The sequence below is a fragment of the Danio rerio genome, chromosome 21 (genome assembly GCF_052040795.2).
Source record: "Danio rerio strain M-AB ecotype USA chromosome 21, GRCz13ab, whole genome shotgun sequence".
In the NCBI taxonomy this organism is placed as follows: domain Eukaryota; kingdom Metazoa; phylum Chordata; class Actinopteri; order Cypriniformes; family Danionidae; genus Danio; species Danio rerio.
The window spans coordinates 34,864,170-34,887,674 of record NC_141041.1 but is presented as its reverse complement, the minus strand read 5'-3'; the positions used below and the strand labels follow the sequence as shown (position 1 = coordinate 34,887,674).

At 37.4% G+C, this 23,505-nt stretch overlaps 1 protein-coding gene across 3 annotated transcripts; it reads left to right on the top strand.

Annotated features, from left to right (window-relative positions):
* Positions 1–1,507: 1,507 nt before the first annotated feature.
* Positions 1,508–23,190, top strand: zgc:152891. 3 transcript variants are annotated; one of them, XM_087300298.1, is made up of 15 exons: positions 1,508–1,536; positions 7,853–8,017; positions 10,586–10,799; positions 11,078–11,159; positions 11,255–11,344; positions 11,447–11,562; positions 13,284–13,456; positions 13,534–13,677; positions 13,762–13,965; positions 15,450–15,536; positions 15,623–15,792; positions 15,862–15,983; positions 18,266–18,366; positions 18,450–18,620; positions 20,731–23,190. In XM_087300298.1, exons 2-15 carry the CDS (start codon positions 7,880–7,882, stop codon positions 20,908–20,910), a joined length of 1,992 nt encoding a protein of 663 aa, XP_087156424.1. In that variant the 5' UTR covers positions 1,508–1,536; positions 7,853–7,879; the 3' UTR covers positions 20,911–23,190.
* Positions 23,191–23,505: the final 315 nt, after the last annotated feature.

The following is a 23,505-nucleotide window of genomic DNA, read 5'->3' as shown; positions in this document are numbered from 1 at the left end:
TAAGGCTAAAGAAGTTCATCCAATAAAAATATTTCTACAATTTTTTAAAAAATTGTTATAGAGTTAGAATGCTGTGTTTGTGAAAGTTTTAATGAAACTATTTCACATTTATTTTGGTCGTGCCTATATACTCCACAGTTTTGAATTAATGAATTAATAAAATGCTTTTATTGCTCACACACTTTTAAAAAGACTTTCCTCATCTTATAAACATGAGATTTTGGGTTATTATGTTAAGGATCGCTCTTTAAAAGATGCTGGTTTTATTATAAACTTTATTTTATTATTATGTAAATTTCATGAGCATAAATCCATTTGGGCGACGCAGTGGCGCTGTAGGTTGTGCTGTCGCCTCCAGCAAGAAGGTTGCTGATTTGAGCCTCGGCTGGGTCAGTTGACGTTTCTGTATGGAGTTTGCATGTTCTCCCTGTGATCGCATGGGTTTCCACCGGTTGCTCGGTTTCCCCCACAGCCCAAAGACACACAGGTGAATTAGGCAGGCTAAATTGTCCATAGTGTGAATGAGTGTGTATGGATGTTTCCCAGAGATGGGTTGCAGCTGGAAGCTCATCTGCTGCGTTAATCATGCTAGATAAGTTGGCGGTTCATTCCGCTGTGGCGACCCCAGATTAATAAAGGCCGAAAAGAAAATCAAGGACAGAATAAATCCAAGTTTGGTGGTGCGGTACTTTTGCCTCACCGCAAGAATGTCGCTGGTTCGAGCCTCGGCTGAGTTAGTTGGTGATTCTGAGGGACTAAGCCAAAAGGAAAATGAATGAAGAAAAGATATATCCAAGTTTGCTAAAAGCAAACCTCTTTTCATGGTGCTAGAAAAAGAGATTCAAATGTATATAAAAGTGATTATAAAAGCAATTAAACAGTTAATATACGCTGCTTCTTTAACATCTACCATAAAATGTCTGTATATATATATGCATTTCCTGTGGTAAAAGTGCATTTAATAACTCTTGTTAATAATTAGAATAGGAAAAATGTGTGTATTAGCCTATATTCATATGTAATTTAATAATTACCCCCTCCTTTTTTGTTTAACTTCGTCTTTTCTGATTGAATCCTTCTTGTTAAAAAATGTAATGTGATTTTGTTGCATAACTGTACATGCTGGTTCTTGTTAATAAACGTTCTAGCACAGAGAACTGTTATCGTACATAATAAAGTTGCCATATGACACTGACTGTTACTAAAACTTTACGTTAAAACATTTAGCTTGGACCACATTTGTCAGAAATCAGTATTGCACGAACACAATTGTTTGGTGTTCTGTTCACATAACAATTTGCAGTTGATGCAAACTGAAATGCCAGAGATAAGCTGACGCTACTTTGTTTATTACAGCATGACCACAGCACGTATCTCACGCCACATCAGAACTCACGAGTTATAGAAACCATAGGCACCAAAAACATATCCGGAAGAGTGCATGAGATGGGTGACGTGCGCGCGATTGGGTGGAGGTATAAAAGGTGCTCAACTGAGTGCCAACAGTCCGCTTGGCTCACATCTTCAGTGAAAACAGTGGCAGGGTAAGCAGGCAACATGCCGTTGTATTTGTACTTTCATTTCTTTGTCGTCTTTTCTGGACTGATCATGTCTCTGCCTTGTTGAACAATCTTGATAAGATTACAATGGAACGATGCGAAAAGCAGCACTTTATAATAATCAAATTAAATCATGTTATATGGTTAAATCAAACAGTGGATAAAGTCGGCGATTTCAAACGGTTTAAAAAAGTAAAATGATTATTACAAAACTTCATTTTGATTTAGTTTCAGATGAAATGCAGATGCTTATTTTGGCAAATGATTTACAATTCAAATATGGATCGCAGCTTGTGCAACTCTATATGCAAACTCTTGCAAATAACGACCAGAAAAGATTGTTACTAGCCTATCTTCTAGCAGCATCACGACGACAGATTAAACAGAATGAGTACAATATGAAAACTTATCACCCGGAGTGAGAAAAATGTAGTAATGTATTATTAAGCTAACTTGCTAAATTGTAAATCAACATGCTTTGCAGTTTTTTGGTATTCTTTTTTATTTTGAAAATGCATTGTATTATAAATTCTCTATTCTTTTAGACAAACCCACTGCTAGTTTTATTTATTTATTTATTTTTGCTAGTTTTTTTTTTTTTTTGTTATACTATTGCTTTGTTCCTTTATTAATCTGGTCGCCTCAGCAGAATGAACCAAAAACTTATCCAGCATGTTTTACGCAGCGGATGCCCTTCCAGCTGCAACCCATCACCATCCATACACACTTATTCACTACAGACAATTTAGCTTACCCAACCAAGGAAACCCACGTGATCACGAGGAGAACATGCAAACTCCACACAGAAATGCCAAATGACCCAGCCGAGGCTCGAACCAGCGAGCTTCTTGCTGTGAGGCAATCGTGCTACCCATTAAACAATCTTTCAGTGAATAAAATTTTTTCCTTCCTCATTTGCACATGCTCATTTTGCTGTCGGCTCTTGATATTAAAATAACACTTCACTTGAGTTTAAAGGGCACCTATCATGCAAAATCCACATTTGGAAGCTGTTTGCACAGACATGTGTATGATATAATTTGTGCACAGCCAGCCATATAAGAGCGTGATGAACATATCAAGTCTCTTTTTTAAACTTTTTTAAATACTAATGTTAAATCGATGGCTCAGTGGTCAGCACTCTCACCTCACAGCAAAAAGGTCGCTGGTTCAAGTCCCGACTGGGTCAGTTGGCATTTCTGTGTGGACTTTTCTTTTGCACTGATTATCATGGCTCCACACACACACACACACACACACACACACACATATATATATATATATATATATATATATATATATATATATATATATATATATATATATATATATATATATATATGGCTTCTCCATACATATATATTTACTTATATATTTACATTTGCCGAGGTTAGACATGCAAAAACAGTAGGGGTGTGAACCTACACTGGTCTCACGGTTTGGTTCGGTTACGATTATCATGCCATCAATTAGTTTCAATTCGATATCTCGGTGCATCACGGTGCATTGACATGGCTTTCCATACATTATTAGATTTTTATCTTTACAACATAATATTTTTTTATTAAAATGTGTAAATATATAATAATATTTATATACAATTTGTAATACAATTTTGTCTTTTAATACAAGCAGTTGGATATATGAACTGTACCTTTAATTTTATCAGCTCAAAGAAAACACTCTTTTTGAATGTTTCAAACAAAACTCTGATAAATGCACAGACGACAGCATGAGCATTCATAGCAAATAAACTAATGTAAATATTATCCTGCTTGCTTTTTGAGCGCTGTCAAGCGCTGTCTTACTCCCTTATGGTTGGTTATTGTCTTTACCCAATCAACAGAAAGGGTTACGATTGGCTCTAAAAATGAAAGCGCTGTTCACCGATGGCGGAAAGAACAGTCGTGTTCACAGTCTATATGCGCACAATACGCAGTTATCACAGGTCATCCATAACAGACACAGTGGAGAAAACTTGCACCACAGGCTCTAAGCACTCTCGTGTCTGGATCCACAAGTATCGCTTCAACAGCCAAGAGGAGAGGAAAAGTTAACTCACAAACATGTTAGTGGTTCAAATGTCTAAAATGAAAGAGAGAGGCAGAGATGGAGTTTGACAGCATTTCTCCCTAGTAGTGAAATAGCCGCTCGTGTGCTCTGCCTTCATCAGTGTCAATGATAGACTGTTCAGCAAACTCACAAGCAGTTGAACTGTGCATAATTATCTTCCTTTTAAGTAGTAGGAGTTTTTTATTTACTCGCCCTTGCCTCCTTCACCAAAGTATTCTACTGCGACATCGTGCATAGGAGATAAATGACATCAGTACGTAATAACCGGTTATGATCTATTACTTGACCAATATCGAATTGACCCTAACTGCATCGTGGTGCACCAAAGAAACACTTATTTTTTAATTAATTAATTTTTGACACCCATAAAAACAGCACAAAATTAAACGTGTATGTGTGTGTATACAGAAAACCTTGTAATGCCATTTGTGTGTGGCTTATTCATGGTTGCAGAAAGGCTGAATTAACTACCAACTACATGAAATAATCATTTGGAAACTTCCTTGTTCATTGTTAGGGTTATTTCTCACTAGGGCTGTAAAAGACATGTAGGCAGAGAAGACAGAGAAGACCAGGGCCGTGCAAAAACTTAGCAGCCTTTCACAAAGAACTCTGAAAACAGAAATAGTTTGACCATGTTGTCACATCAACTTGGTGCACAGCGACTTGTGGGCAACTCTTGCCCTGCCTCTGAGATCTTTTGATTGGTTCTGATATGGCCCGTTTCCACTGAGTGTTACGATACGGTACCACTTTTTCTGGCATATCTTCGAAAGGGTACCAAACACGAGAAAGGCGGAGCTAGACGCGCAGCTGAACACTATTGGTTTACAGAGATACGTAATTCGCTTAAGCAACAAGCCAGAATGAAAACAAGAAACCCACCATGTTTAAAATACACAGTCGAGAGATTACAGCGGAACTACATGTAAATAATAAGCCATGGTCAACCCGGGCTCAAACAAACCTTGTCGTCGTCTTGATGAACAGCCACAACGCCAAAAAGAATAGCAGATTTTTTACATTTTTTACAAGCCAGTCTGAAATAAGAGCAGTTTCGCGCAGTTAGTCAAATCATGTTTATAGAAAAGTTAGTAATAAACATTTATACACAAGTATTTATGTGTTTAAAGCATCTGTTTTGTAAAAAGTGCTTCTCATATGATATGTAAACGACCCGTACAGCTTTACTGTACACATTTTCTCGAGCGAAAATTATGTTGACTGAAACTTTTTTTTATCATACACTACACCCACCAAAAGGGTAGTGGAAACGCAAGCCTGATAAAGGTGACCCGTACCGACCCGAATTGTAGCGTACTGTACCAGTCAGTGGAAAGTGGAGTGGAGTGGAGTGCCTGAGCACCACTCTTGTCTGAGATGCTGCAGAAGACACAAATGTCTGTCACACATGTCTGTCAACCGCATTTACATAGAGAAGCATATGAGTCTTTTTCTCTACACAAACACACACACACACACACACACAAACACACACACACACACACACATTTATGTACAATTACCGGTACTGTTTTTGTTGTTTGGAGACGGTTGTGCTTAATATTTGAAAATTTAATAGGCAGTCTAATTATATTTAATTTTTTATTATTCTGTTTAATTTGTACTTTAGCATCACAAGTAGCTTTTCAGTTCTGAGGCAACACTTTTGCCTGTTCAAAATAAACAGAAAAAACAAGCATTATGGATTTGTAATTATTCCTGTTGCACTGTACCCGTATCAAACTGTGATCACAAATCCAAGATACATACTGAACCATGATTCAGTGTACTGTTACACCCCTATTGCACGCTGAAAAGAAATTTTCACCTCTTTGAACTTTGACCTCAGGTTGTATCAATTGTATTGATACACTGCCTCTGAAACTTTGGTCTATTATAAGATCAGTTTTAGTTTTTTCAGCTATTTTTTAGCATTCGAGAAAGCAATTTGAGAGGTGTTTTGACAGATCAGAGCCACATTAAAGAGAACTGTAAGCAAAGAGAACCAATGCTGTTGAATACTGTAGCCTGGATTTAGTGCCTGTCGCACCTCTCAGTATGTGTGCGTCCCACTGTGTGGGCGTGTATGTCTGTGCAGGTGTCTGTCTGACTTACTGCCAGTCTCTGTTTAGGATTCGTTTACGGATGAAAATGTGTAACACAAACAAAGTATCAAAATTCCACTGATTTCCTGAAATAAACTTTGCATTTCGAGATAATCCTACGCAGCTGTTTATTAAGAAGGTGAACTCTCTTCCTCTTTGTGCCGTGCATTAGATAAATATGATATTTTCCATCTTTCTTTTTCTATTTTGAAAAGTAACAAAGCATCACTGCTTGAATTGTTGACTAGAATAAAATTTGCAGACGATGTTGTTCTGTTGGCTTCATTGAGCATGGACCTTCAGCATCACACAGTGGAAGCCACTCAGCTCAGATGAAATAAAGTAAAACTCTTATGAAAGATACAAAGAATTAACACACACAGCAGGAGTTTCACGTTCATATAAGATGTGAATGCTCTGCAAACTCCACTGAGATCATATACTGGCTAGTTATTAGCAACATTACTATATATTAGGATTGGGTTGAAAAAAATTTATTTTAATTAATCTGACAGAAGATCATAATGGAAGTCCCAGCCAAAATCTATAGTCTGATAGATGGAAATATGTCATGTTTTAAGGAATTGTAAAATGGTAAAAAAGAAAAATGGACAAAGCCACTGTCACTGTAACATCAGGAGTTGGGTGACAATGGAGGTGAAGGTCCAAACGCAGTTTACACAGCATCATGCAGGCAATGGTCAAAACAGGAGCAAACAGTATCATAAGAAGAATCCAAAAGTGTCATCATGGTCACAGGCTCTGTTATTCACAGACGATGTTGTTCTGTTTGCTTCACCAAGCATGGAACTTCAGCATGCACTGGGGAGGTTTGCTGCCGAGTGTGACACAGCTGGGATGAGTTTGTCCGAGGCCATGATGCTTCACCGAAAAAAGGTGGTTTGATAGATCGGTTAGATCGGTGCAGTGGCAGCAGTTATGCAGTTGATGTACCAATCCACTGCGGTGAAAAGGAGCTGAGCTGAAAGGCAAAGCTCTCAATTTACCAGTCCTACTTTCACCTCTGGTCATGAGCTTTGGTTCATGACCGAAAGGACAAGATCTCGGATACAAGCAGCCGAAATGAGTTCCCTTGGTGGCAGGGTGCACTCTTATAGATAGGGTAAGGAGCTCTGTCAGAGGGAAAAACTTGAGAGAAGTCAGGTGAGGTGGCATGGGCATCTGTTTTGGATGCCTTCTGGATGCCTATCTAGGAAGGTATTCCAGGCATGTCCACCACAATCAGGCCTTGGGGAAGTCTCTTAGCTGGCCTCTGGTGTTGAGGAAGTCTCTCAACTGCCTTGGGAATGCCTCGGGATCCCCTGGAAGAGCTGGAGGAAGTGTCTGAGGAGAGGGAAGTCTGAGGTTCTCTCCTAAGACTGCTGCCCCCACGACCCTGGCATGGAAAAGCGGATGAAAATGAGGATTTCATTGATTTCATTTTTGTTTTGTTTTGTCAACGAATAACCTAAAATGAATTAGACTCAGTCAGCATGTGCAAGGTTTGTGTCTATGACAATTTTTTTCATATATGAAAACCAAAAAAAAAAAGCATACAAAAATTTCAGACTGCAGCGTGCAAAGACCTTAACTATGGTATATTTGACTTAAAAACTGGATCTCTGCTTATTCCATATCTGAGTCACTGCCTGTGACTGTCATTGTGCTGTTTTTATCTGACGTCTCATCTGACAAATGAGGCGCAGACATGTTGGTACAATGGGTCGGGGAACCAACTCATTTGCATTTATAAGCACAGGCGCAAAACAGCAACAATTTCCTCTGACCCCAAAATTGACATATTCAGCACGGTATAAAAAATGATCCGATTGGTATTTTGAGCTGAAACTTCACTTAGAGATTCTGGAGACACCAAAGACGTGCTTTAAATCTTGTAAAAGGGGGAAAATTGTAATCCTTTAACAATTTCAAACCCATTTAACCGATTTCTGGTTCTGGAGGAAAGCACTTTAAGATCAGCTTAGAATTGGCCATTAAATCACATTAGACCACTCAAGTGAAATAATTAGATAATAATAGATAAAATAGTTAGATAATTTTCCAAATAGGTGGCATATGTAGTTCTTCGGCTAATTTTTTTTCTTTCCATAGGCTGGTTCTTTGAATGTTTCCTGAAAAATGGGTGGCTTTCATGTGACCGTTCGAACCTCAGCATTCCCTGTCTCAGGAACGTACAGCAGTGTTTGGATTTCTTTGATTGGTTCTCTGTGCGAAAGTCCTCCAATCAAAGTGGAACACCGTCTCCTTCCCGGATCGGTAAGACTTTGAGCTTTTTCAGAAAACAACGCATGCAATTATTTAATAGGTTTAAAGTCTTCATAAATCAAAATATAAATCTGTTTACTTTGTTAGTGCACACTTGAAAATGTAGTTTGTTTGATGGCTCAAGCAAATGATGGCAGGAAGGAGAGCTAAAATAAAACAAAATCTAAATATATTTAAATTATTACCCTGTAATATAAAATTAGCAACACCTGCAGCTGTTAGATGAACTACCGGAAACTTTTTGATTGTGCTCACACACATTTAAAAAAGTCATGCTTACTGTTTGTTCAAACTACATATTTCAAATGACCTGAATCAACATAGTTTTGAGGTTTTTTTAGCGACAACTTAACTTAATTTCTTCATATTGTCTCAACACAAATCGACTGCGTGCAGCATTTTTTACAGTTCATGTTCATTTAAAAAAAAAAAAACATGTTTAAAATGGAAACAAATTGTCTAATTTGCTGTGATATTGTTTTACAAATCAAATTTTGCACAAATATGTCAGGGTATCACTGACATCTAACAATGATTTGAGAAGGAAAACGTATATCTTAACAAATGATCAAATATGCATATTCTGTGTCACTGGTTACTGCCCAACACTGCAAAATGTAAATATATGCTGCTATTTACTTTAAAGAATAAAAAACATTCAAATTACAATAATTAATGTATTTACACTGCAAAAAATGCTTTTCTTGCTTAGATTTTTTGTCTTGTTTCTAGTCCAAATATGTGAAAATTCCTAAATCAAGAAGAATTTTCTAGACAAGCAAAACATATTGTCTTGTTTTGAGAAATAATTCGCCAATAATAAGTGAGTTTTTCCTTAAAACAAGCAAAATAATCTGCCAATGGGGTAAGCAAAATAATCTTAAGTCAAAAGAAAAAACAAGATTATTTTGCTTACCCCATTGGCAGATTATTTTGCTTGTTTTAAGGAAAAACTCACTTAATATTGGCATATTATTTCTCAAAACGAGACAATATGTTTTGCTTGTCTAGAAAATTCTTCTTGATTTAGGAATTTTCACATATTTGGACTAGAAACAAGACAAAAAATCTAAGCAAGAAAAGCATTTTTGCAGTGTATGCTTAATCATATGAAGAGTTCAGATGCAAAAACCTCTTAAGTGCCATCTGAAATTTTCTTAGAATATTAGCATGTTTCTCAGGCTCTCACTTCTTGGGCTCTATTTCGACGGCCCATGCGCAGAGCGCAAAACGCAGGGCGCAAACGCTTTCAGGGCGTGTCAGGACGCGTTTTTTGCTAATTTAAGGACGGGAAATCTGCCTTGCGCCGCGGCGCATGTTCTAAAAGGGTTGAGTTTATTTTCTTAATGAGTTATAGGTGTGTTTGGAGAATAAACCAATTAGAATCTCATCTCCCATTACCTTTAAGACCCAGCTGCGTGCCAAGAGCGCATTCGCCATTTACAGGACGCAAAATAAGTCTAAGTGGAAAAAAATTGCATTTCACAAGCAAACAGTTCACAGTTAACAGTTTTTTGTAACAGAAAACTGTTAAACAGAGCATCTACTGCGTGAGAATGAGAGATAATGGATCACTTTCACTTTCGCTCTTGGATAGGGAAACCTTAACGCACAGACATCAATTAGTCTATAAATAAATACTTTTGTTTGTTAAGCGCAAATATTCGTTTCAAAACAATTTCTAAATTCAGTTCTAATTTCTAGCAAACGAATAAATGAATAATAATAGCAAAATGTGCTCTAAAACCTGAGTTATATCCTAAAACACATGATGTGCCCCATATGGTCTAAAACCTGACAGGTGGGCAAATCTAAGCTTGTTTTCAATAAAACAAATATAAATATGGATATAATAAATAATACTGCTTATAATAATAACATTATACAAAAGCAAATTGTTATGAATGAACTGAAAAAGCCTCCCGAGATGAAGAAGACATAAAAGCAGTGGTTTTTCATATTTATGTAGGCTAGAAAATATGTTTTGTAATATTTTAATCCTTTATATTTATATTCTATATCTATTCTTATTATATCCTATAAATATTCTTAATATTTAAATTTTTTCATATGTAAAGATATTTGCCTATTGCTCTCTTGTGCGTATTAAGCAGTGCATAAGCGAGGCGCAACTTTGCGCCAGAGTTTACACCGGGTTAGTTTTGGTGTAATGAAAAATCTATTATAGATTCTCAAAATAGCAACGCGCCAGCGGTCCGCCTCAGAACGCCTTCCTTTTTAGACCAGACCGCCTATGGGCGCACAAATGAGCACTAATGCATTTGCTACTTAAACAGCGTAGCGCAACGCCTCAAAACGACTCTTGCGCCAAGCTGAAACTACCAAAAGACTACTGCGCCACGCCTTGCACCACACTGCGCCGGGGTGTATGATAGGGCCCCTTAATTCAGTAAGTTTCCTTTCATGTCAAAAAATAGGTTATTTTCATCACTTTCAACATGTAATTAAGGAACATAAACATAAGAGGTGGAGAAAATGCTCATTGTAGAAGAAAATTACAGATTTGCACCTCAACTCTTCATTTCTTTTTTTAAACAGGCCTGTACAGTTGTCATAATGCCAGAAGAGGAAGTTGGCATTTTGGTTTTGGTGAAACTCCGCCTTGAGGCTCAGCCTGGGTTTCCAGACTTGGATTGGCACTGCCAGGATGTGCAGGTGAAACAGAGTTCTGAAGATCCAGAGATGGAGGTTTTTCCCTGCAATAAATGGATCCGAACAGCAGATGGTCACGTTATACTTCATAATGACAAAGGTGAGCTGTTACTGTTGCCACCAATAAAAACCAAGTCATTTATGTTTAAGTAATTGTTTATTCATTTATTAAAGTGCCCCACTTATGCTGTTTTTAACCTGAAGACCTTAAGGTTTTTTAGGTTTGAGTAAAATGTTAATATTTGATTTATTCAGTGAAAGCCTGGTTACATTTCTTGCAATAAAAGTAGCATAACTGGGACACTTTTAAATGTTTATTTCACTAATTTCATATCAAAATCTTTCAATCTTTCAATCTTTCCCAAAAATACCTATTAGTGTGCTTGAAAAAGGAGGAAACATTAGAAGTCTTAACCAATCACAGGGAGAAGGATCTCCAATGTAAACAACAAATTATCAAGTAAATCATTTTCACAACACAATCATTTTGTGTTTGTGTTTTGATACTTTTTGTATCATATTATTTAATAAGGAAGCTGTTTATTTCATCTGTAGATGGGGTACATTTGCTGAAGGTAGTCCTCACTGTATAGCCATGACCAGCGTGGCTGATCTAGGACCTAATTTGAGTTACATCCGGAAACGGTATGGATTTGTTTCATAGCAAAGTGGTTTGATTTTAATTCTTAATTATATCATCTGAACTGAATTTGACAATGGCGTTTTGTTACTCTGTTTGTCTGTCAGCCCAGTTACCAATGTTCACTACATTAAGGGATTTATTGAGAGAAGAACATCCTGGAGAAGCCTACAGGAACTGGAGACAGTCTTCCTTTTCAGTGGAAGCGAGAACATGATTGCCAGTATGCCAACAATTAAAATTTAAATTTATATATATATATATATATATATAGGACCTATATATGTGTGTGTGTGTGTGTGTGTGTGTGTGTGTGCGTGTGTGCGTGCGTGCGTGCGTGCGTGCGTGCGTGCGTGCGTGCGTGCGTGCGCGAAAGAAGAATGAATATGCTCACCGGCTACTATATTAAGGATACATTTGTAGTACAATTGTAAATCCATGTTTGCCCTCAGAACACTTTAATTCTTTGTGGCACAGGTTCAACTAGACGCAGGAAATATATATTTTTTCACATTTTATAAATATATATTTATATATGTATATATTCTGATAATTTGTCAGCTGGATATCCATGATGTGAATCTGCCAATCCAGGGTGACTGAAATTATTTGCCCAGGGAACTGAGAAATATGTATCGGGAACTACGTCTTCTTTCAGTTTTGTTTTTTTAGAAATCCACTAAGTTCAATATCATTTATGCATATTGTCCATGAGAGAAGATGATTGGCTTGTTTATATCATGAATAATATATCAGCTTGATAACGACTGACCCACCCATTGTGCAACATTTTCCCAATGAACCTGTGTCGAAATCTGCTCATCTAGCTCATCCCAAAGGTGCTTTCTTGCAGAAATTCTTAAATTGTTCTCTAGGAAACCACATTTTAACATTCCAAAATAATTATTGATCCCTTAAAAAGCCTAGCAGACAAGAGTTTGATTTTCAACATTTAGATTTTTAATAATCACAACAACCGAGGAAAAAATATTATTAATAATGGCCAGATTTCACATGAACAAAAACAAGTTGTTTGGTTGACTTACAAACCTAATCTAGTAAGATTTACTCTGTTCAAGTAACATTTTGGTTGTTTTTTAATCCACAATCACATTTTTTATTTTTTCATATTTTCAACAGTGCATAGCTCAGTCTAACTTTGGCTGTTGTGTGACCCAAACTATGGTCTAAACAAAAACTGTAGATACTTTGAAAGAAATTGTAAACATTAGAGTTCTGTAAACTCATTGTCATGTTCAAGAAGCCAGTCTGAGATTATTTGAGCTTTGTGATCTGTGCTATCCAGCGGAAGTAGCCATTACTAGAGTGTTTTAAATAGGGTCACAGTGTACCAAACAATGTCTCTCGCACCACCATCAGCCTGAACCACTGACACCAAGCAATAGACTGATCTATGCTTTCATATTGTTTACACCAAACTCTGCCTCTATAATCTGAATGTGATAGCAAAAACCAAGACTCATCAGACACAGAAACATTTCCCCTCAAGTGATTTATAGCTTCAGTCTGCTATCGTTTCTGCTGCTGTAGCTCATCTGCTTTAAGGTTTAATGTGTTGCGTGTTCAGAGATGCACTTCTGCAGACCTCAGTTGTAACAAGTGTTTATTTGAGTCACTGTTGTCTTTTCATCAGCTGAACCATTTATTTATCTCTGATCTTTAGCATCAACAAGGCATTTTCAACCACAGAACTGACACTCACTAGATGTTTTCTCTATCGCAGACTCTATTTTACACTCAGTGTACAGAGTGTAAAAATCCCAGTAGATCTGGAGTTTCTGAAACACTCCATGCATCTATATTATTGGATGATTAGATTTTTGGGTTGATGAACAAATGCACAGGTGTACCTAATAAAGTGGCCTTTGAGTGTAAATATGTTCAATACAGATTTAAACACTTCACAAACAATTTGTCTCACAGAATATGTTCAGGCTCACTGGCAGGAGGACGCATTCTTTGGATATCAGTGCCTCAATGGCTGCAATCCTCTGTGTGTCAGACAGATCCACAATCTGCCACCTAAATTTTCGGTCACTTCAGAAATGTTGCAATCTTTTCTGCCAGAGGGCTCATCGTTGGATCAAGAGATGGAGGTGGGCTTGTGTGGATTTATGTTTTGGATTTATCATTTTGTAACATGCTAGTCAATATTTGTAACTATTTTGCACAGAAAGGACGTGTGTATCTTCTGGATTATGAAGTGCTGGATCAGCTGCCTGCTAACACCGTCAATGGCAAACAGACTTACTTGTCTGCTCCTTTGTGTCTGCTGCATTACAACCAAGATGGAGAACTAAAACCTATTGCTATACAAGTAAGCACAGTATCAATCAGAACAAAAATTTCATTTGACAGAATTTTAATGGCTACGTGAAAAGTGATAATCCTAATATTTCAGCTTCAGCAGGTTCCTGGTCCACAGAATCCTATTTTCTTGCCGTCTGATGCCCCACCAGACTGGTTGTTAGCAAAGATGTGGGTCCGTAATTCAGATTTTCAGATTCATCAGCTACTTTCGCATTTCTTTCGGACTCATCTTTTAGGAGAAGTGTGCTGTACGGCCACGCTCAGACAGCTGCCAGAGATTCATCCTCTATTTCAGGTAGCTTATTTTTAATGCTGTGTTAAAATGTGTTTTCCACAAACTCAAGGTCAGGAAAACACTAGAATAAAAAGCGCTAGCACTCCAGTTTAAGTACCAATTCCCACTGTTAGAGGTGCAATTGGAAATCTTGAAAAATGCTAACGTTAGCCTGATAGCGCTGAATTACCACCCTGAAAAATGCCTCCTAAAAACATGAATGTGCACTAATCACTGCAATACATCATGTAACTTTCACCAGAGAGAAAACATTATACAGTTGGTAATTACAAAAAACAAACTTTTATAAAAGCAAAATCAAAACAAAACTTAAAAAATACTTTAGATGGGCAGGGAATGGAAAGAATTCCCTACTGAAAAAAACAGCTTAAACCAGCCTTGGCTGGTTGGTTGGTTTTAGCTGGTTGACATGGCTGGTTTTAGAGGGGTTTTGGCCATTTCCAGGCTGGTTTCCAGCCATTTCCAGCCTGGTCTTAGCTGGTCGGGCTAGGAGATGACCAGCTAAAACCAGCTTGACCAGCCTAGCCAGGCTGGGAGCCCAGCCAAAACCAGATATGTCCAGCTTAAACCAGACTGGTCAAGCTAGTTTTAGCTGGATTTAGCTGGTCATTTTCCAGCCTGACCAGCTAAGACCAGGCTGGAAATGGCTGGAAACCAGCCTGGAAAGGGCCAAAACCCCTCTAAAACCAGCCTGGTCGACCAGCTAAAACCAGCCAACCAGCCTAGGCTGGTTTAAGCTGGATTTTTCCACAGGGAAGACAACAAAAATGATAATAATTGCTATGTAACATCTAGACAAAGTGAAAGACTAAACACTAGGGGGTATATATGGAACACAATGCTGAAAACAATATGTATATAAGAAGAGAAAAGGGTTCTGGGAACTAAAGTCAACAAACACAACAAAGAGACATACAAACAGAGGGGTATTGCACAAAAGTGGAATCAAGAAAGCCAGGATAAACGAAAAAGTGTAATGTTGATAGGCAGGAAGAGTGCACATTGGTGGCATTTGTTAACAGACCTCTGGATCGATCACAGAATTAATGATGCAAATATGGATAAAACCTAATGTGAGCCCATCAGGTAACGAGTTGAAAAACACCTCTCTTGCCCAGCAATTTGGGAACTCATATTAGTTTCATTCAGAGAATAAACAGAAACAAATAGGGATGCATATTAACAAATCACAGCCGTTCACTTTGTCTTAAATGTAAATCTTGGCATGGCGCCCCCCATGGAAGAATGAATGTAGCAGAAACCATGCATTTATTACCTCCATTCATAATATGTTCTTTGAACTAACTATACAGAAGATTAAAGATGGTATGGTGTCTTGTACTTATTACCTTGCAGTGTTTGCACGTAGTATTTGTACATCTTGGGTCTGCACTTAATTTTATACGATGACGATAAAGATTTTATTCTATTTTTAAATTCCTAAAGATTATAAACAAATTAATCTTTTTGCTTGTTTGTTTCAGCTCTTAATGCCTCATATCCGCAGCACTCTTCAGATTAACATTCAGGCTAGAGCGACACTTCTAGCTGCAAATGGTGTTTTTGACAAGGTTGGCGAGTTTATTCTTCTCTGTATGCTCCATGAAAGAAAATCATTTACATTTAATTCCATATTCTTTCTCTTTATTGTCTCTAGTCAGTGGCCTGCGGTCTGGAGGCAATACCACAGCTTTTTACTCGAGCGACCCAGCGTCTCCGCTACAGCTCTCTGTGTGTGCCAGATGATGTGAAAGAGCGAGGCCTGGATGCTCTGCCGGTCTGTTATTATGCTCAAGATGCTCTCAGAGTCTGGGATGCTTTACACAGGTACTTGATTCACAATGTATGAGTCGGCATCTTAAGGTTTGAAGTGGTCACATGATCTTTGCTGTTTAGGTTTGTTGCAGGCTGGACTCGCTTGTATTACTGCAGCGATGAAGACGTCCAGAGTGACTGTGAGCTGCAGAACTGGATTGGAGAGATCTTCAGGGAGGGTTTCCTCGGCCTCACTCACTTAGGTGCACGGAAAGATCTATCGCACATTTTGTACCCATGTATAGGTGACATTTATTTGTACTGCCTATTTCTTACATACAGCGTCCTGTTTACAATAATACATTTTAGTTTTATAACAGCATTTTAGAACCAAACAACCCAGATTTACACTGGCGTTTCACCTAGCGTTTCTGAAATGCTCTCCATCCAAACTATACAGCTGAAAACCTACATCACGTGACCACACATACTCTCTGGCATGCTCTGCACTGTATGCGGAGGTCTGAGCTCCAGGCAGACAGCGAGTGCTTTGAGCACACCTCCCCAGGTGTTAGTAGCGCAAGTCAGACAGTTCATCAATATCATATATACCACTGGATCTCATCTCACTATAGTTGTTAAACGTAATATTTAATTAATCTTGTTTCTATCCAAACAACCCTTTGATCTTTTGAATCTATTACTTGTTCTCAGGTAACATGTTTTGGCTAAGCACAAAGATAAGTTAATATAGTAAGTAATGTAACCACGTACACTGATTCTGCACACATTACTGATTACTTGACTTTATTTCCTATATTGTTTAAACTTATTGTTTGTTATACTTTTATAACGGCCATTATTGTTAAGTAAAACTGATATTAAGCAAAAGAGAGGGTATGTTTTGTATTGATCAATGAAAATGAAAGGAGGCAGTTATGTTATAGGCTTCATTTTGGTATAAATTTGCATAGTGTGAAGATGACAGTCATATAAATATTTAGCTACAACATTTTTAACTCCTCAACATTTTTGGTGTCTGTTAAGTTGTTAATGCCAAAATTAAATTATCCTTAAATCATGTTTTCATTTTATTGTTAACATGTGAAATATAGCCACGGTGATGTGAATGAGGTTATAAAGTACACTTTTCCCTTTGATTATTTACCCGACGTGTCCTCGTGAGTATGATTTCCATATCAAACTTATGAAGTGTGAACTTAGAAGGAAAGGATGCAATACTGAACTTTGTGCACTTAATATTGAGAAAAAGCCCCAGTCAGATGTCTTTCAGATGCCTCCTTTTTCCCCTATCCACACTGACATGGAACAACAGCGTTTTTAAACAAAAACGGCCTCTTCAGCATTTTCAAAAAGCTCTGTTTTCAGGGCTGGATAGTTCCGGGGTAGTGTGGATGGAAGGTGTAACCGTAGCAAAACTTATGCATTTCGAAACTAAAACATATTAGTGTAAACGGGGCCTTAAAGGGATAGTTCATCGAAAGATTTACACTTGCACACTGTTTACTCACCCTGGAGTGATTCCAGAACTTGAAGTTTCTTTAAGTATTTTGGTGAACAATAAATAAGATGTTTTAAAGTAAGTTGAAGCATCAGTAACCATTGCCATTCATAGTAGGGAAACAAATACTATGGAAGTCGTGGTTACTGGTTTCAATCTCTCTTTAAAATATCTTCTTTTGTGTTCAATACATGAAAGAAAGTCAAATATGACAGTTTTGACTATGACAATACATATATTTAATTGGCAACATGGTGGCGCAGTAGGTAGTGCTGTCGCCTCACAGCAAGAAGGTTGCTGGTTTGAGCCTCGGCCGGGTCAGTTGGCATTTTTGCACCGAGTTTGCATGTTCTCTCCGTGTTCGCGTGGGTTTCCTTCGTGTGCTCCGTTTTCCACCACAAGTCTAAAGACATGCGGTACTGAAGGTGAATTGGGTAAGGCAAATTGTCCATACTGTATGTATGTGTGGGAATGAGTGTGTATGGGTTTCCCAGTGATGGGTTGCAGCTGGAAGGGTATCTGCTGCGTAAAACATATGCTGGATAAGTTGGCGGTTCATTTCGCTGTGATGACCCTAGATTATTAAGGGACTAAGCCGAAAGGAAAATGAATGAATGAATGAATATTTAAAGCTTGCTTAAAGTCTTTTTTCACCTGCACTAAAACAAACATTTTTACTAAAAATGTCCACTTCTGCAGCTCTTGCATAAATGTTTTATTAAAATCTGTATTCTGAAGCTTTTTTTAAACAAGGATTGTGTTCATTCATTTAAAAATAAGCATTCAAAAAAGAAATTCTTACTCATAATAAAAGCTACAGTATGCTTAAATGAAAAATTCAGTATTTTAAAGAAAATATTTGATGTTTCATTTGTATGCTTGATTGTGCTTAATCACAGAAGATAAGATTTTCCTTTTCATTATCTCAGACACTCTTATATGTCATAAAACCTCACATCAACTTCATTTATTCTTCACAGACATGAAAAAGGCATATAATAATCTTCACATCATGTTCTCTAGGAGTCCCACAATCCTTTCAGACGGCAGCTGAAATGTGCAAGTTTGTTACGATGGTGATCTTCTCCTGCTCAGCACTTCATTCAGCCGTGAACTTCTCTCAGGTATCTTCAGTTATTAATACATGGTTAAAAGCAGGAGCATGTTTTCAGATTCACTAAACCCTTCCTCATCCCCCACCCCCCAGCTGGATTTTAACCTTTGCATACCAAACACTCCAGCGACCATGTCTCGTCCCCCATCTCAAACCAAAGGCTCAGTGTCCGAGGAGGATCTTTTGTCCTTTCTACCAGAGGTCAACTCCTCCTGCCACGTCCTTAGCGTCCTGTCTCTTCTGTCACAGCCTGCTATTGACTTTGTGAGTATCCACATGAAAAAAGCTATATGTATAGTAAGTTATATAAAGATTCTGAACAATACTATAGGAAAGTACTTGGATTTAATCTGTTGTGGCAATTCTGTGGTACAGATGCTGTGGTAAAACAAAAACAATGGTAATATAAACAAACTACCAAAAACACAACGTTTTCTACAACTATAGGGTAACATATATCACAATACACCACAGTTTATTGTTGTAAAATCTATAGTATACTGCAGTGTTTCTTATAATTAAGTATTAATCAGTTATTCATAGCATTCATTAACAAAGTTTTGTAACTACTATAATATGTAAAAGATCATCATAAGGTTGCCATGCGTTAAAATGATTTTAAATGCAAGATGTGGAGCGAAGCAAGAGTGGTTGGATCCTTTAACACACAACAACTGTTGATTATGCTGCTTACTATTCATTTGCCAAGTTATAGACAAGTTAAGTCTACAGGGTGGGCCATTTATATGGATAAACCTTAATAAAATGAAAATGGTTGGTGATATTAACGTCCTGTTTGGGACACATTAGTATATGTAAAGGGACAAACTTTTTAAGATGGGTGGGGACCATTTTTAAGTCAGACATCTTGGATCCAACTTTTGTTTTTTCAATAGGAAGTGGGTCATTTGACACATCAAACTGATTGGGAATTTCACAGGAAAAAATGGTGTGCTTGGTTTAAACGTAACTTTATTCTTTCATTGGTTATTTACAAGTTTCTGACCACTTATAAAAGTGTGCTGCCCATTGTGTTGGATTAGTCAATGCAACCCTCTTCTCCCACTCTTCACACACTGATAGCAACACCGCAGGAGAAATGCCAGCACAAGCTTCCAGTATTTGTAGTTTCAGGTGCTGCACATCTTGTATCTTCACACCATAGACACTTGCCTTCAGATGACCCCAAAGATAGAAGTCTATGGGGGTCAGACCGGGAGACCTTGGGGGCCATTAAACTGGCCCACGACGACCAATCCACTTTTCAGGAAACTGTTCATCTAGGAATGGTCTGACCTGGCACCCATAATGTGGGGCTGCACCATCTTGCTGGAAAAACTTAAGGAATGTGCCAGCTTCAGTGCATAAAGAGGGAAACACATCATCATGTAGCACTTTCAAATATCCAGTGACCTTGAGGTTTCCATGAAGAATAGCCCCACTATCTTTGTTGTCTATGGTGTGAAGATACTAGATGTGCAGCACCTGAAACTACGAGTACTGGGCGCCTGTGCTGGCATTTCTCCTGTGGTGTTGCTATCACTGTGTAAAGAGTGGTAGAAGTGGGTTGCATTGACAATCCAACACAATGGGCAGCAGATTGAACACATTTTATAAACTTGTAAATAACTCATGAAAGAATAAAGCTACGTAAAATCAAGCGCACCATTGTTTTTTTCTGTGAAATTCCCAATCAGTTTAATGGGTCAAATGACCCTCTTCCTATTGGAAAAAACAAAAGTTGGATCCAAGATGGCCGACTTCAAAAAGACCACCATGGTCATCGCACATCTTGAAATGTTTGCCCCCTCACATACACTAATGTGCCACAAACAGGACGTTAATATCACCAACCATTCTCATTTTATTAAGGTGTATCCATATAAATGGCCCACCCTGTAGTTTTGCTCCTTGCGGTGCAATATTTGACAGAGATTTTAGTCAGTCATGGCAGAGTCAGGGAGAGAGCGCGCACAAGAGATTGTGTATGCACGTAAATGACACTGGCATATCTAATAGCTCATAGCAACACGTATTAGCTAACTCACCGCAAATATTTTTGAGCATATTTGTGAGTTGGTTGCCCAACATCAGCTCCCTAAGTGCTAAGGTTTGCGAAAAGCACATTTATTTCGAACTGTGATCAAAACTGTCTGGAACCACCTGTGCATTAAATGAATTTATTGACGAATTCACCTTCCCGCCAATAAGAATTAAGAATTTCAACAGACCATGGAATAAACACAGTATAAAACACTTTTGGATTACGGTTAAAAAGCATTATAGTATTTTATTTTATGTGAGGGCCTTCAGGGCATATATTTATAGTAGGATGCAAATGCGAATGTTTAAATAGTCATTGTTTGCTTTTCAGGTACCCTTGTGCCATTATAATGAGTGGTACTTTCACAGTGGTGCAATGGCCAAGCTTGTGGAGGACGTCCAGAAAGAGCTGAAGATTATAGCGAAAGACATTGCAGACAGGAACAGCCAGCTGGAGTTGCCCTATCCTTACATGTCTCCAGACTACATCGAGAACAGTGTGACGATTTGAGTTCATCGAATCATAAATTGAACAGTAATAGTGTAAGGCTACTTGTTTACAGATTGGCAAATTGGGCCCTGTTTATTTTAATTTTAAGAGCTTTGTTTGTCGATCTGATCATATATTGATGCAGCTAAATACACATGTAAGTCTGAAATGTTTTGAGCTTGTCAACTTTTGACCACTTATAGTAGAGGTTGTGGAAAACACATTATACTTTATTGCTTTTGATATGGAAATTTGGCCAGTACAGACAAATAATAGGCTGTTTACTCTCATTAACAACTGTGGGAAAGTGCAACACTCATTATGGGCGCCACAATGAAGGAAGTCTGCTTTCCAAGTAAGAATTGTCAATCTTTATAGCCTGGAAGTTCTTTTTTGGAAGGGGTGGGGGAGTGGGGGTCTATGCATATTAGCTTTTTCTGTCATTTGGAAACTATAGCATTCCTGCGATGAATCCCATCCCATAAGATATTGTCTCTTTTCAGTGTCGTCTTACAGTTTTTGTTACCACGTCCTCTTGTTGCCATTGAAACAGCTGTAAATGAGATTGGTTTGATTAGCTGGAATTAACATGTTTTAAACTAGCAAAAGTAATGACACTGGTCACAAAAGATTTTGTTGCTGATTTTAAATGTAATTTAATTGCGAGTTCAGTGAGCATTTAAGGTGTGTATCAACCAAAGCATTTTTGCGCAGCAGAATGGTGCTGCAATGGAAGCACTGTGTTTTTAAAACACCCGCTGTTTAGACAGGCACTGTGGATGTGTGTTTTATCCTGAGCACTCAGCTTTGGCTATGACAGCTGGAGAAGCACTCACGGATGAGCATTTTTAGAACAGTGCTTGATTTTATGCAGATCAAAAAATGCTTTGGTGGAGACTTAGATAAGCAGTGCTAATATGGCTACTGAGTGAGCAGACTTTCTTTAAAGGGATGTTGGTTTTGATTACCTTTTATATAGGAAGTTAAATACAAATCCTGATATGAACATTTCTGAGCCCGATTCATTTTGGATGTACCAATATCGAGATGAAGAGAAATTGCCATCTGAAATTTCCATTAGAAAATGAGCATTATTCTCTGCCTCTTTTGTTTAGTTATTTCACTTTGAAGACCATGAAAAGTCTTATCTTTGCCATACACCTGAAATTGCTAAACCTACACACAGGAGCCTGATAAAAATGCAAATTTTAGAAGAAAATTTCAGACGGCATTTAGAGGTTTTTGCATCTGAACTCTTCAGATGTAGCTAAATAGTAGGTACCAACAACTATTAAGTCGATAATATTATAGGCTGATAAATACAAACCTTGATATGAGGTTTTGTAAAAGTCATGCATAGGCATGGGATGATAAGGTTTACAGCGGTTTTAAAAAAGCCAAGGTTTTATTATCGCAAAAAAAATCAGCAATATCATTCCAAAGGTATGTATAAGGTTTTTTATTACGTGTTTTTACAACTTTTTAATAATTTTTTTAGAGCAACAGTATCTACTGGTCAGCTCGTTAATCAGGAAACATCTGAAAAACAAATATACACCAACAGCAAACATACTATAGGCCTGAACAGTGCAGTTGCTTCCTTTATATGCAGAATAAAAAAGATATCTAAAAATGCCTTTTCAAGTTGTAAAGTAATCTGTGTTTTGAAACTAATAAGACAGCAAAAGTAATTTAAAAAATAATAATAATAATATTGTGTTCAATAGGAGGGAAAAAATGTTGTTTTCTAGCCAAACATTTAAAAAGAACATATTTTAGGGCAGTAATCAAAATACTGCCATACTGTGAAACCGTGATATCTATTTGTTTTATATAGTCAGAATCTTATAGCGGCCGATGGCTAGTCATGCATGACATAGGTGGAAAAACAGAATAACTTTTATATTTTAACTTTTATACAGGGTGTGTGATTTAATTGTTGCATGTTTGATTTGTAAAAAACATGTGACCTTTAAAATGTATGAGTATTTGTGGTTAAAAAGTATACAGATTTATTTATATTTAGAAAATACCCAATAATTTTAGTAAATTACGTCCTAAATCTGGACAATGAACATCTTGCTGTGTGACCATTGCTGTCTATAGAGGATGAGGAAGCTCTCCGATTTAATCTTAAATATCCCTGTGTTCTGAAGATGAATGAAGGTGACAGGGGATTGAAAAGACATGAGGGTGAGAAATTAAAAATTATTATTCACTGTGTTTTGCATAGTTAGAGAAACTTGAAATGTTATGAAAAAAGGTGGACAATAAAAACAAATATATTCTCTTCTCAACTGAGATTCACCTTGATTTTTCTTTGTTCTTTCCTCTCATCGCGTCTCATATTTTATATCTCAAGCATTCTCTTTCCATATAGCCTACTAAAAAACAAATAATAATGTTTATATCATGTCATGAACACCTCAGTCAGATGTAGTACATTTTGATGTCTCATATTTCTCAAATTTCATATCTCAAGCATCCAACACTTTAATGTCTGGAATTAGACAAATGTAGAAAAATAACATTGATGGAAAAAGCTAAAATCTTCTTGATTGTGCGCTGAAGGATTAAATCAATTAAAATTGATTGAAAACTGAAATTAAAGTAAAC